This window comes from Triticum urartu, chromosome 2 (assembly GCF_003073215.2).
Source record: "Triticum urartu cultivar G1812 chromosome 2, Tu2.1, whole genome shotgun sequence".
NCBI classification, from domain to species: Eukaryota; Viridiplantae; Streptophyta; class Magnoliopsida; order Poales; family Poaceae; genus Triticum; species Triticum urartu.
Genome location: NC_053023.1, coordinates 51,865,551 through 51,878,717, shown reverse-complemented (window position 1 = coordinate 51,878,717; position 13,167 = coordinate 51,865,551). Strand labels below are relative to the sequence as shown.

The window sequence follows — 13,167 nt, the reverse complement described above, 5'->3', positions numbered from 1 at the left end:
GACATGAAGGGTGCCCTCCCTACAACACTTCAGGGTGTGGGGGTGCCCTGCTGAGGCAAAAATGTTTAATCCAAACATTGCAAAGTTAGATCCCAAAACAGTGAGTTGTCACTCCATTGGCTATCTAGACAGATCAAAGGGTTTTCGTTTCTACTGCCCAGATAGATATACAAAATTTGTAGAAACGAGAAGAGGACGAAATGATGAGGGGGAGAGGGTGCATGCACCTAATCCGATGATTCAGGAGCCATTTTTCTCACTACTAGTTGCAACGCCACCCATGACAACTATGGGGGTAGACCCGGAACCTGTCCGTCAGGAAGTTCCAAAGATGTTTGGGACTTAGAGGAAATTCCTAAAGGAGCCAAAACAGTAGGCTGTAAATGGGTCTACAAAATTAAGTATGACTCTAAAGGGAATATAGAAAAGTATAAAGCACGACTCGTGGCAAAATGATTTACACAAAGAGAAGGGATAGATTACAATGAGACATTTTCTCCAGTCTCATGTAAGGATTCCTTCAGAATCATAATGGCATTAGTTGCTCATTTTGATTTAGAGTTACATCAAATGGATGTTAAGACGGCATTTCTGAATGGTGATTTAAAAGAAAAGGTCTACATGAAACAACCCAAGGGTTTTATCATGGAAGGCAAGGAAAATATGGGATGCCGCCTGAAGAAATCCATTTATGGATTAAGACAAGCCTCTCGGCAGTGGTATCTAAAGTTTAATCAAATGATTAAAAAAATTGGATTTAAAGAAAATATTGAGGATAATTGCATTTATGCAAAGTTTAAAAATGGGAAATATATTTTCCTAATCTTGTATGTGGATGATATCCTGCTTGCTACCAGTGATATTAGTCTACTACAAGAAACAAAGAAAAAATAATTTCTTTATGTGCCCTTCATTCTTGGTTTCCTGTTAAGTTGTGCAATACTTGGTGTGATAATCCTTCCTGAATTCCTACACTTTATCATTGGTAGACGACTTATTTCACTTGTTGGTGTGCAGTAGATTAGTTCAGCAGTTCGGCTCCTTCGGACCATTTTCTGTCTGCCAAAGTAAATAGACTATGTTATCATGAGGTTCTCCCGTGTTATTAATATTGTTGATGCATCAGAGATGTTTGGTGTGTAGTTACATTTGTGATATACATTATTTTCCCCTACGTGATGTGATAATAGTCGTGAAGTTTGCATGATTGGTTCTTACCTTCTGCATAAACATTTACTTTTGTACGAGCATCTTTTTACCGAATCACTCATTGGAATATTTACTTTTGCATACCAGGTTAGTCTTACTAGGTCTACTTGTCACCATTGTTTCCATGGATTAAATGAAAAATATAATTTCTTTATGTGCCCTTCATGCTTGATTTGTTGTTAAGTTGTGCAATATAACTTATCTACTTGGTGTGCCAATCTTTCATGTATTCCTATACTTTATCATTGCTAGATGACTTATCACTTGTTCGTGTGCAGCAAATTAGTTCAATGGTTTGGCTCCTCCAGACCATTTTCTGTTTGCCAAAGTAAGTAGACTCTGTTATCATGAGTTCTCCCATGTTGTTAATATTGTTGATGCCTGAGAGTTGTTAGGCATGAAGTTATGTTTGTGATATACATTATTTTCCCCTACGTGGTGTGATAGTAGTTGTGAAGTTTGCAAGCTTGGTTCATTACCTCATGTATAAACATTTACTCCCTCCATTCCTAAATATAAGCCTTTAGAGATTCCAATGTGAACTACATATGAAGCAAAATGAGTGAATCTACACTCTAAAATACATTTATATACATCTATATGTAGTCCGCATTGAAATCTCTAAAAAGGCTTATATTTAGAAACGGGGGAGTACTTTTGTACGAGCATCTTTTTACCAAATCACTCACTGAAACATTTACTTTTGCATGCTTGATCAGTCTTGCTAGGTCTACCTGTCACCTCTGTTCTCATGGATTAAATGAAAAAATGATATCTTTATGTGCCCTTCATTCTTGATTCGGTGTTAAGTTATGCAATATAACTTATCTACTTGGTGTGCCAATCTTTCCAGTATTTCTATACTTTATCATTATAAGATGACTTATTTCACTTGTTCGTGTGCGGCAAATCAGTTCAGCGGTTCGGCTCCTTCAGACTATTTTCGGTTTGCCAAAGTAGACTCTTCTATCATGAGTTCTCCCATGCTATTAATATTGATGATGCCTTATTTCACTTGTTTGTGTGCAGCAGATTAGTTCAGCGGTTCGGCTCCTTCAAACCATTTTATGTTTGCCAAAGAAGTAGACTCTGTTATCATGAGTTCTTCCATGCTATTAATATTGTTGATGCCTAAGAGATGTTAGGCGTGTAGTTATATTTGTGATATACATTATTTTCCCCTACGTGGTGTGATAGTAGTTGTGAAGTTTGCAAGCTTGGTTCATTACCTCCTGTACAAACATTTACTTTTGTACGAGCATCTTTTTACTAAATCATTCACTGGAACTTGGTCAGTCTTGCTAGATCTACTTGTCACCTATGTTTCCATGGATTAAATGAAAAAATAATTTCTTTATGTGCCCTTCATTCTTGATTTGCTGTCAAGTTGTGCAATATAACTTATCTAGTTGGTCTGCTAGGTAAGTTATTTCACCATTGATTTTGCGTTGTGATATTTTTTTTGTTGTCACTTTTGTTTGTGCTCACTCCTTATTTGTGTTGGGTTGTTATGTTAGATAAGTTGGCCTTATGTCGCAAGAAAATCACTCTCCAGTTCAATAGGATAAGTTATTTTGTTTGCCAACCGAGTAATACTTGCTCCCAAAAGGATGTGATGTGTGTAAACCATTTTTATATCAAAAGTGTGTACACCATTTTCTAAGAAGTTCAGATGTTGAAACAACAGGCCATAACCTTTGTCATCCTGAAGCTCAAGCGGGAGAGAGATCACACATACACGGTTACACCTAAAGTTGCATTTTTATTCTTCTAGAGAGAGAGAGAGAGAGCATTCCGCCATTTGATTCGCATGTTGACAAAATAGTGTAATGCTAGAAGAAACCGGATTCACTGGAACTTGGTCAATCTTGCTAGGTCTACTTGTCACCTATGTTTCCATGGATTAAATAAAAAATGATTTATTTATGTGCCCTTCATTCTTGATTTGTTGTCAAGTTGTACAATATAACTTATCTAGTTGGTCTGCTAGGTAAGTTATTTCACCCTTGATTTGCGTTGTGATATTTTTTGTTGTCACTTTTCTTTGTGCTCGCTCCTTTTTTGTGTTGGGATGTTATGTTAGATAAGTTGGCCTTATGTCGCGGGAAAATCACTCTCCAGTTCAACAAGATAAGTTATTTTGCCAACCGAGTAATACTTGCTCCCAAAAGGATGTGATGTGTGTAAACCATTTTTATATCAAAAGTGTGTACACCATTTTCTAAGATGTTAAGATTTTGAAACAACAGGCCATGACCTCTGTCGACCTGAAGCTCGAGCGGGAGAGAGATCACACATACACGGTTACACCTAAAGTTGCATCTTTATTCTTCTTGAGATATAAAACATCTTTCGCTATTTGATTTTCATGCTGACAAAATAGTGTAATGCTAGAAGAAACTGAGTTGAATCCTGCTGGCAGCACCTGGCCATCCGTAGACCATGAGTAAGGTATGAAGTGTGGGGTGGAAACTGACCCCGTCATGTGGTGCCGCACGTCAACTCTTCCCCCTCACATGTCACACGCGGAGCAGACGCAACTGGCCCAAAACACCTGGCTAGCATGGGGAGCCCCAACAATGGCTTCCTTCCCTTAATGTCCGGTGCTCCTCCCCCCTCTCCGCGCTCAATTTCCCCATTGCCTCGACCGCAGGCCTATAGCTTACAGCTTCCCAGCTGCTGATAGAGAACACAGACTCCGCTCGCTAGCCCAAGGCCACGTAGCACCCGTGAAACGCGCCAACAATTCTACAACAATCTGATACTTCTCCCAGGATGCAAAGCATATCAACAGAAAAATGTACAAAATTCCAGATGGAAAACCCACGACCACGATACTGTACAAAGTAACCAGAAAGAACACGGGTCAATCACCCAGTCCAACCTAACTTCGAAACAACACACAACAAAACTATCTAGGTCTCTACAACCAAACAATGCCACATAGATAGAAAGAATTGGATAAAAGTTATGCCTAGAAGGGGCGATGGAAGCAGTACGACTATGAACAAATAAATCGAAATGGAAATACTTGTTTGTTGGTAGGTCCATTAGAAGGTACTATTATTTTCACATGCAGATATGGAGCTACCCTCTGACTTCATGGCAGCCTCTGCCTCCAACTTCACAACTGTTGATCCTTTGCCAATGTCCAGCACTTGGAACAGCACAAGCGGATGTCTTGCTGCACCATATCTGGGAACGCATTGGGGTGGATAGCATCTGGTAGCTAGGGACATTGGGATGAAGTGGTTGGAACTGAGATGGCAGCTGATGAACACTTGAATAGTGCTGACGTGTGAGTTGCTCAGATAGCTGGAAGAAACACGGGTTGTATGGGACAAGATGCATTCCCGTATTGCTTGGGTTTGTCATCTCACCTGTAGCGATATTAAGCCTCTTGGCTTCCTGTTTGAGTGCATCATTTGGAGCTGCAAACATATGGTATTTCTGTATTAAGGGGGGTGTCTCTGCGGCGCGGGCTGATCTTCTCCATGACCATGAACGTGGAGAAGAGGTCATCATCAGAGCCGATCACATCGAGGCCCCCGCCGTCGGCGTCCGGGAAGTGAAAGTCCACCTTAGATTTGGTGTGGCAATGGTGAGACCTCGGTAGCACCGCCGCAGGGGCTGGACTCGCTGGGGCCGGGGATGGGTGGGAGCGGGCCTGGGTTGGGGTTGCGCTTCGGGTTGGGACTGCCCCCGGCGAGGGCTTCGATGGCATCGGCATTGCGGTGGCAGCGCAGGCGCGTGTTCTTGTCTCCGAGACTCTGACCACGTGTGGGTCAGGGTAGGCTTCTAGAGGAATACTCTGCTGATCTACAATGCATCCTAACACTCGGTGCAAGGCTAAGAAAAGTAGTCACAATAAAAAAGGAATGGTGACGAGGATGGTATGAAGTCAAGCAGGTGACAAAAACATCTTTTGTAGTATATCATGTCTGATTTGAAGAGAAGGTTGCCAGAGGAGATGGATTGAGATATCTTTCTTCTAAGGTGGTGAGATAAACTAGATGACACAAACTGAGTATGTAACCTAGCCATGGTGTTTAAAGCCCTATATACACATATCTAACCGAGTATGTTTATCCTCCCAAAAGGACAAGCATATATAATAATATCAGCAATTCAATAAGGTATAACAATACCAACATACACACTTACAACACATAAAAAGAACCAGGAACAGTTGTTGACAAGTGCAAGGAAGCAAAGGCATTAGTAACTAGGTAGATGCGCTCCAAATCATGTGGTGTGTACAGCTTTGAATGATATTCAAAGGTAAATGCACCACATATGAATGCAAGAATGTGGAATATTGTTCCATATAAAACCACTTAGACAGGCACTATAGCCGCAGCATGCAGGGAGATTGCAAGCACGCGGTGGAGAAGTCATCGTGGAACACGGTGAGCCCATACGCATGCAGGACGGACAAGCCAGCCAAGACAGACACAGACCACAACAGGCGCGTTTGGTTGCCCACAAAAGTTCAACCAGACCCAGCTTATGCAGGATCTTTTCGGTGTCGAGCTGCTTGGTTGCCCACAAACATTATTGAACCTGCACGGCACGGTTCTTAGAGCACCCCTGAGCCTGACTCACTAGAAACGGCCGAAGCGGAGCGATGCTCTGCAATGCACATGGGTGGCTCCGGCACGAACCAACATGTGGTTGGATGGTTAGAGGGACAGTGGTATCCCCAACCCACCAGGGTTGAAGTCCTAGTGCTCGCATTATTCTGGATTTATTTTAGGATTTTCGGTGTTACGCTTTCAGTGGGAGGAGACGTTCCTGTCGATGAGGAGGCTCCTACGGTGACTTCATAAATCTCAAGATGATATGCGAGCTCAGTCTCTCGAAGGTGCTTATAGGGGTAGGGTGTGCGTTTATATGGATGAATATATATGCGTATGTATGAGTGATTGCGTTTGTACTGTGTTGTAAAAACATGGGTGGCTCTGGTTGTACGTGTTTACACATAATCACCTCTAAATCTCTCCCTCCCCTTCAAGCACCTTATCTTCCTGGTCTCCCAATCCAGCCAAAGGCACACCCTCGCTTCGCCTCCTCCGCTCACCACCCCGGTGGCGCCGGCGTCCACCCCTCCTTCGCATCCTCCGCTCGCCAGCCCGGTTGCGCTGTCGGCTACCTCGCAATCGGACGACGAGCCATGGATCCCCTCCCCCTCCTCGTGGGGCGATCTGCTGCGACGGGCAAGTGCGCGGGCGCTACAGCAAGGCACGGTGGCGCCGGCGTGGGGCAAGCTGCTACGAGGCACGACGGCGGGCAAGCGCGTGGCTGCGACAGTCGTGGGTAAGCTACTACTGTGTGCTTGCTAGCTAGCCAGCCAGCAACCGCGGTGTGCTTGCTAGCCAGCTAGCCACCAGCGGCGATGTGCTTGCTAGGCTGCTAGCTAGCGCTTGGGGCATTACGGCTGCGGATGAGAAGCCGATGACGGCGAGCGCGGTGGTGCTGCAGAAGAAGTGAGCGGTGAAGCTGGAGATCCTCCGACGCGTGCGAGAGGTGGTCGTGTCCCTCACCAAGGAGGTCGTGGTGTTGGCCGAGATGCTCTAGTTTAAATGTAGTTGTTAACTTCTAATCATCATGCGAGCCAGACAACCAAACACCGGGTCGAAATTGGTTTCCGGTGACAGAACCCCTCATACAGGCAACCAAACAGCACGCAAACTTCGTTTTTTTACCCTGTATTCGCTCAACCTGCCTCTACTCAGCCTAGCTCATTTTCCTCCTCTCAGCCGGGCTCGGCTCACCCAAACAACCAAACACGTCCTACCTGAATGTTGGCCCTGAAGCCGTACCATGCACTATACCTTCAGGATGCCTCGGGTAGTACTACAACACAACTGGATATAGACACATGCGACAGCAGCAGATCAGAAAGGCTTCCACCTTTTCAAGTGTTTCTAAGTACACATAACGTCATAGGATAGGACTTCTTTTTCTGCGAATGCACGCCGTAGGACTAATCAACCATGAGCAACCCGTACTTGTGTTGGTAAAAGATAGTTGTAGACAAGTGTAAATCGTCTTTATATCAAAAGTATGCATACCATTTTCTAAGAAGATCGGATGTCTGAAACACCACAGTTTTACAACAATTTGATGCTTGTAGATTCCCAGGATGCAAAGCATATCAACAGAAAAATGTAAATTCCAAATGGAAAACTCATGATTAATTGTCTACATGGTAAACAAAGAAGATAGGCCGATCACCCAGTCGCCCTAACTTTGAAACAACACACAACACATGGGAAATGAACCCAAACAAACTACCTAGGTCCCTACAATCAAACAACACCAGATAAATAGAAAGAATTGGATAAAAAAAATATGCCTAGCAGGGCGACGAAAGCAGTTTGAGGATGTAAGACTATGAACATATAAATCTAAATGACAGGAGTGCTTGTTTGCAGGTAGGTCCATAATTAGAAGGTGCTATTACTTTCACCTGCAGATATGGAGCTACCCTCTGACTTCGCAGCAGCATCTGCCTCCAACTTCACAGCCACTGAACCTTTGCCAATGTCCAGCCCCTGGAACCGCCCAAGAGAGTCTTGCTGCATCATATCTGGGAACGTGTTTGGGTGGGATAGCATCTGGTGGCTTGGGACATTGGGATGAGGTGGTTGGAATTGGGATGGCAGCTGATGAACACTTGAATGGTGCTGAGGTGTGTGTTGCTCGGAAAGCTGGAAGAAAGACGGGTTGTATGGAACATGATGCATTCCCGTATTATATGCTTCATCAGGCTTTGTCATCTCACCTGTAGCGATCTTAAGCCTCTCCAGTTCCTGCTTGAGTGTATTATTCAGAGCTGCAAAAATATGTTACTTCTGTTAAGAATTTTTATTTTTTTGAATATTATCTCTATTAGACAACACAAGTTATCTGTTTGGGTACGAAGTTATTTATTCTATGCCAATCTACAGAGCAACAATGAGGCACCTTCCTGTACAAAATTGTCCGAAACAATGATAATCAAGAGTTGACATGATTATACTAGTTCAGGTAATAAAAATCTCACCATCACGCAGTTGAGCTTGCTGTTCCATGGCCTGCAACCTAATCTTGAGCTCTGTATTTTCAGCGGAAAGGCCTGTTGTATCTCTCTGCCACCAAGATATTATTCCTTAAAGGATATCCAGCAAATTTATGCAAACAACATTTTCTATACAAAAGAACATGCTAAAATGTAAAACCCAGTCCTGGTCAGAACTTAATACTACAACATAAACATCACGGACACCAGAACTAAACAGTTCTGGATTTCTGGTAAACAGAGTTAGAGCATCTTATTGCCTCATGGTGCAGGGTATCACCCATCAGCCCTCCATATTGTTAATATAACCACATACAAAAATCACTTCAGGTGGTTTGGCACTAACATTTCATATGCTTTATTAGTCAACAAAAAACAAGAGAATTTATATGTGCTATAGCTTCGATGGCATGTGCATCAGTTCAAATAAAATATCATGGCGACTGGTGATTCACTAAGTCTAGAGCATATGCAGTTTGGTTGACACCGACTTCCATGTATTGGATGCACCTGGCTTCTCAGTATGGTTTAAAAGGCAGAATTACTATGCATGGTGTCATGAGTTAACGATTAATGTGTTTTCTTTTGTACACTGAGAACCAGGCCCGACGACGAGGGTGTGCGACCTGTGTGATCGCACAGGCCCCCAAAATCATATAGCCCGAACCAGAGGAAAAGACTATGAAAAAACATCCAGTTCCTGTGCTGGCTGGCTGGCTTTTTTTTCTTGCCTAGCTTGTCCGATACGAGAGAAAACTGTAGCAGGACGCGTCAGATGCGGACACATGTTATAGTGAGGCACTGACATGTACGATACCCAGCCAGCAGGCCCCCAGTCGGCCCAGTATGGTGCCCCACTCCTCTTTCGGGTCTGTTGGTAAAAGACCAAATAGGAAAATAAGGCGGGCGCTACTGGGCCTACTCGCTACAGCCGACTAGTCGAGCGTGCGTTCCTCTACAACTTCACGAGCGAGAATAGTGAGGCACCGCCTTGCCTGCTTCAGTGAGACGGCAATAGATTGCAGTCGCCCACCACGAGTCCACCATGTGCCCGGCCATCGCCCACCAGATTCACAACTACAGCAGCCATACAGTCACCCCAGGATACATTCCAAGGTAAGCCATAAGCAAAGGGGGCAGCCCGGTGCATGTAGCTCCCGCTTGCGCGGGGTCCGGGGAAGGGTCCGACCACTTTGGGTCTATTGTACGCAGCCTTTCCCTACATTTCTGTAAGAGGCTGTTTCCAGGACTTGAACCCGTGACCTCATGGTCACAAGGCAGCAGCTTTACCACTGCGCCAAGGTAAGCCATAAGCCCGTAATTAAAATAGATAACAAAAGCACTAGATTAGGTTTTTTCTTTTTATATAATATTTCTCTTCCTGGTTCTATTGAATGCAATCCCTACTAGTACAGTAGTACTACTCAGTTAGGTATGTAGTTGACTATAGGATTAATGTGGCACACCGCACACTACCTGTAAAATAATTTCTAATTTAAAATATTATACGAAATAATGCATAATTAAGTTATATAATTAAATGAGAGTACACTTAGTTGCATTAGTTTAATTATACCAAAAAAACATAGGAACCATTGCATGTCGCACTGAGGCCCAAATTTCTGTAGATGGCCCTGCTGAGAACACATTAACGAACATAGTAATGGTAATACTGCAATCCATGAGGCAAACAGATGGATGAAAGTTTACCTGAAATAGCGTCAGTTGTGCCGAAAGAGTAGTAGCCTCGGTCTGAAGAGTATGAACCTTCCGCTCTAATTCTGTTATATATCTAGCCTTTCTTTCCTTTGACCGAGCTGCAGATTGTCTGTTCGCTAGAATTCTGAAACAAAGAAAGCACAGGAATAAAATTGGCCATCATTCAATGCAGCCAGATAACGCAGTATGCTGGCTAAAAACGTTCACATGAGCAGACTGATTGTAAATACAGTATAGCTTTAAAAGAAAAACAAATTCTCTTTGATATGGAATCGTATCCTATGTGAAGTTCTGATACATCCGCTTTTCACAGCTGGGACAAATTTGATTGGCTAAGCAAAAGAAAAGACTATAAGAGCGTTTTAGACACTAGTGTAGTGTCTAAAACGCTCTTATATTATGGGACGGAGGGAGTAGTTCATAACCAGTATTATCTATTGCAATAAGGATTGCGTGATACTAGAAAGCTGTGTGAATGAAACCTACACGAGAAATATAGGTATTTATATAACTTGATTGCAGTACAAACATTTGCTTGAAAACAATCACATGCAATGCTGTTTAACGTACACGAAACAGGAATATATTTAGATTTCACCTAGTTATTCCAAAATAAAGAACAAATTAAAAAGTTAACCACAGTAACTTCATTGAACATCTTGCAGGTCATTAGCGGATGAAATAAAAAAGGCCTTGAAAATGGGGCGACACCGTAAAACAGTGCAGACCTAAGCAACATGCAACAAATCGCCATCTCCCAACTCTTTCACTCCACATGCGTATTTAAGAGCTTATTAAATAACTATTTTGGGCTAAGATAATAACATACGAAATAAAACACATTAAATAATTATATAACACCATTACATCAAATATCACCCTATATAACAGAAACTTGTTTTAAAAATAGAATGTTTACAAGGAGACATGGAAACAATGTAACCAGGTATTGCATAGATAGATCACGGTAAAAAAATTGAGAGAGAAAACTAACTAATGTATAACTTGTAAGCGAAAATAGGAAATGGTTAATCTGAAACAGAAGAACTATAAATTCAAAGATATGCCACACAAGCTTCATTGAATAGGTTGGCGACCCATAGAAAATGATAACAAATAAGCCATAGCCAATGGAGAGAAAATACCATAAGAAGGCGGCATGCGGCATTCGTTGCCATCTCCCGCCCCTTTCGTCCCATGCCCTTCGCTTATTTAGGAACTAAATGCCACGAGCCGCTTTTCGAACAATGACAGCAACTTAGAGAACAATAAAATTAGCATTTGAACCACTTCTATGGGTGCTTGTATTCCAAAAGGAAACCCGCGTAAGCAAGAAACGTCAGAAGGAAGCCTTGTGATACCAAATTAAGCTGGCCAGCAAGTCCTATCCTAGGATCTGCCTGTCACTATCCGGATTCAAGACCACTAACACCAAAGATATGCCGTGATTTGATTGCGTAATAATCTACTAGGACGTGCCCTTTTTCTGGCACATATCTTTGCTTGCAGAATCACTCCTAGTCACGCCTACCTAGACCACAATTCTTGCTAGTCCTTCCCGGCGCTCCCTCAATTGTTTACTAACCCTAGCATCCTACCGACCAACCACCAACTCAAAATCCAAGGGAGCCTCAGGATGCGACGGGTCACCTCTTGGCACGCTTGGGGTCGACGGAGGCGAGCTCAGACAGCTGCTCGGAGGACATGGCCTTCTTAGCCTCCAGCACGTCGGCGAACACCCCTCCGCCCCCGCCCCCGCCGTCCTGCCTCCCGGGCCCGCCGCAGCCCATGGCGAACCCGTCGAAGGACGCGCTGTGGCGGTGCTTGGTGGGGCGCGGCGGCGAGGAGGACGTCTCCGCGGCGCGGTCGCGGCCGGAGCCGGCGATCTTGTCCATGTCCATGAACGTGGAGAAGAGGTCGTCCTCGGAGCCGATCTCGTCGAAGCCCCCGCCGTCGGCGTCCGGGAAGCGGAAGGGCACCTCAGATCTGGCGCGGCGGTGGTGGGACCGCGGCGGCGCCGCCGCCGCGGGGGGCTGGCCAGGCTGCGGGCCGCCGGGAATGGGCGGGAGCGGGCAGGGGTTGGGGTTGAGGCTGGGGCTGCGCCCCGGCGAGGGCTTGGGCGGCTCGCCGGGCTTCGGCGGCATCGCCATTGCCGTGGCTGGCAGCGCAGGCGCGCGTGTTCCTGTCTCCGGACACTCTGCCCCGCGTGTGGGTCGGCGGAAGCGTGGCCTACACTCGGTGCACCGCTATGAAAAGTCGTCACACGCTCACACTCGTAGTGGGTGCAAAGGCACGATGCCAAGGGTGGCACAAAGTCAAACGAGTGACAAACCAAATTATCCGATGCACTATGCAATGTTCAAGATCCTTGACCGGTAGCTGCTCGGTCATTGTAGGAGTAGCGATTAATCGATGAATCAGCATGTTAACTGGATTAATTGATCGATCATTAATCGGTAGTTTAAATAGGAACTTGCCAATATATATTTACTCCCTTCGTTTTAAATTACTCGTCGTAGAAATAGATGTATCTAGAACTAAAATACATTTAGATACATCCATACCTGCGACAAGTAATTCGGAACAGATGGAGTAGTTTTTTTTATGTATTATACCATACTCTCATGCTCCCAGCTATGTTATATACCCAAACATGTTGTTATACACATATATAAAGCATAGAGAGGAGATAAAATTATTAATCCTAGCTATTAAGGAGCGGGGTGGGGCTGGAAGTGGTTACGGGCCAAAAATGTGGGCTTTGTTTGCCCATCCATTCATGGACCACCAGGGATTAATTGGCCTGACAACAGATTAATCGATGTAACTGGCCAATTATCGGCCTGGCGAGTTAAAGCAACGAATATGTGTTATTCGATTCGGCCACTCTGTGAGTAGCGAGTAACTGGCCTATTATTGTCTAAAAAAGATTAATTGGCCTGTTAACTGATTAATCGGGTGAATTCTTGAACAATGACACTATGTCACGTCTGATTTGGAGACCGAGTTTGGTTAAAAGAATGAGAAGAGATTAGAATTCAAAGATTGCTCTGATAACAATTTGTTATTAGGCGATGGGATTAGTGGACCTACGGAAATAATATTAACTAGCTAATGAAAATTATGTTTGCAACCTAGTCGAGGTGGTCAAATTCAACATCAAAATTGCAACATAA

The 13,167-nt window shown here is 44.1% G+C and overlaps 1 protein-coding gene across 1 annotated transcript; it reads right to left on the bottom strand.

The window, feature by feature from the left end:
* Window positions 1-7,366: 7,366 nt before the first annotated feature.
* Window positions 7,367-12,239, bottom strand: LOC125535648 (transcription factor RF2b-like). Its single transcript, XM_048698719.1, has 4 exons — window positions 11,642-12,239; window positions 9,983-10,115; window positions 8,258-8,342; window positions 7,367-8,047 (listed from the first exon to the last, which is right to left on the bottom strand). Exons 1-4 carry the CDS (start codon window positions 12,139-12,141, stop codon window positions 7,659-7,661), a joined length of 1,107 nt encoding a protein of 368 aa, XP_048554676.1. The 5' UTR covers window positions 12,142-12,239; the 3' UTR covers window positions 7,367-7,658.
* Between the last annotated feature and the right edge of the window lie 928 nt (window positions 12,240-13,167).

Coding starts and splice junctions, on each gene's coding strand:
- LOC125535648 (XM_048698719.1), bottom strand. CDS start 12,141: ATGGCGATGCCGCCGAAGCCCGGCGAGCCGCCCAAGCCCTCGCCGGGG. Junction 10,116..11,641: donor GACCCCAAGCGTGCCAAGAG/GTGACCCGTCGC, acceptor TCTTTGTTTCAG/AATTCTAGCGAACAGACAAT. Junction 8,048..8,257: donor GCAAGCTCAACTGCGTGATG/GTGAGATTTTTA, acceptor ATATTTTTGCAG/CTCTGAATAATACACTCAAG.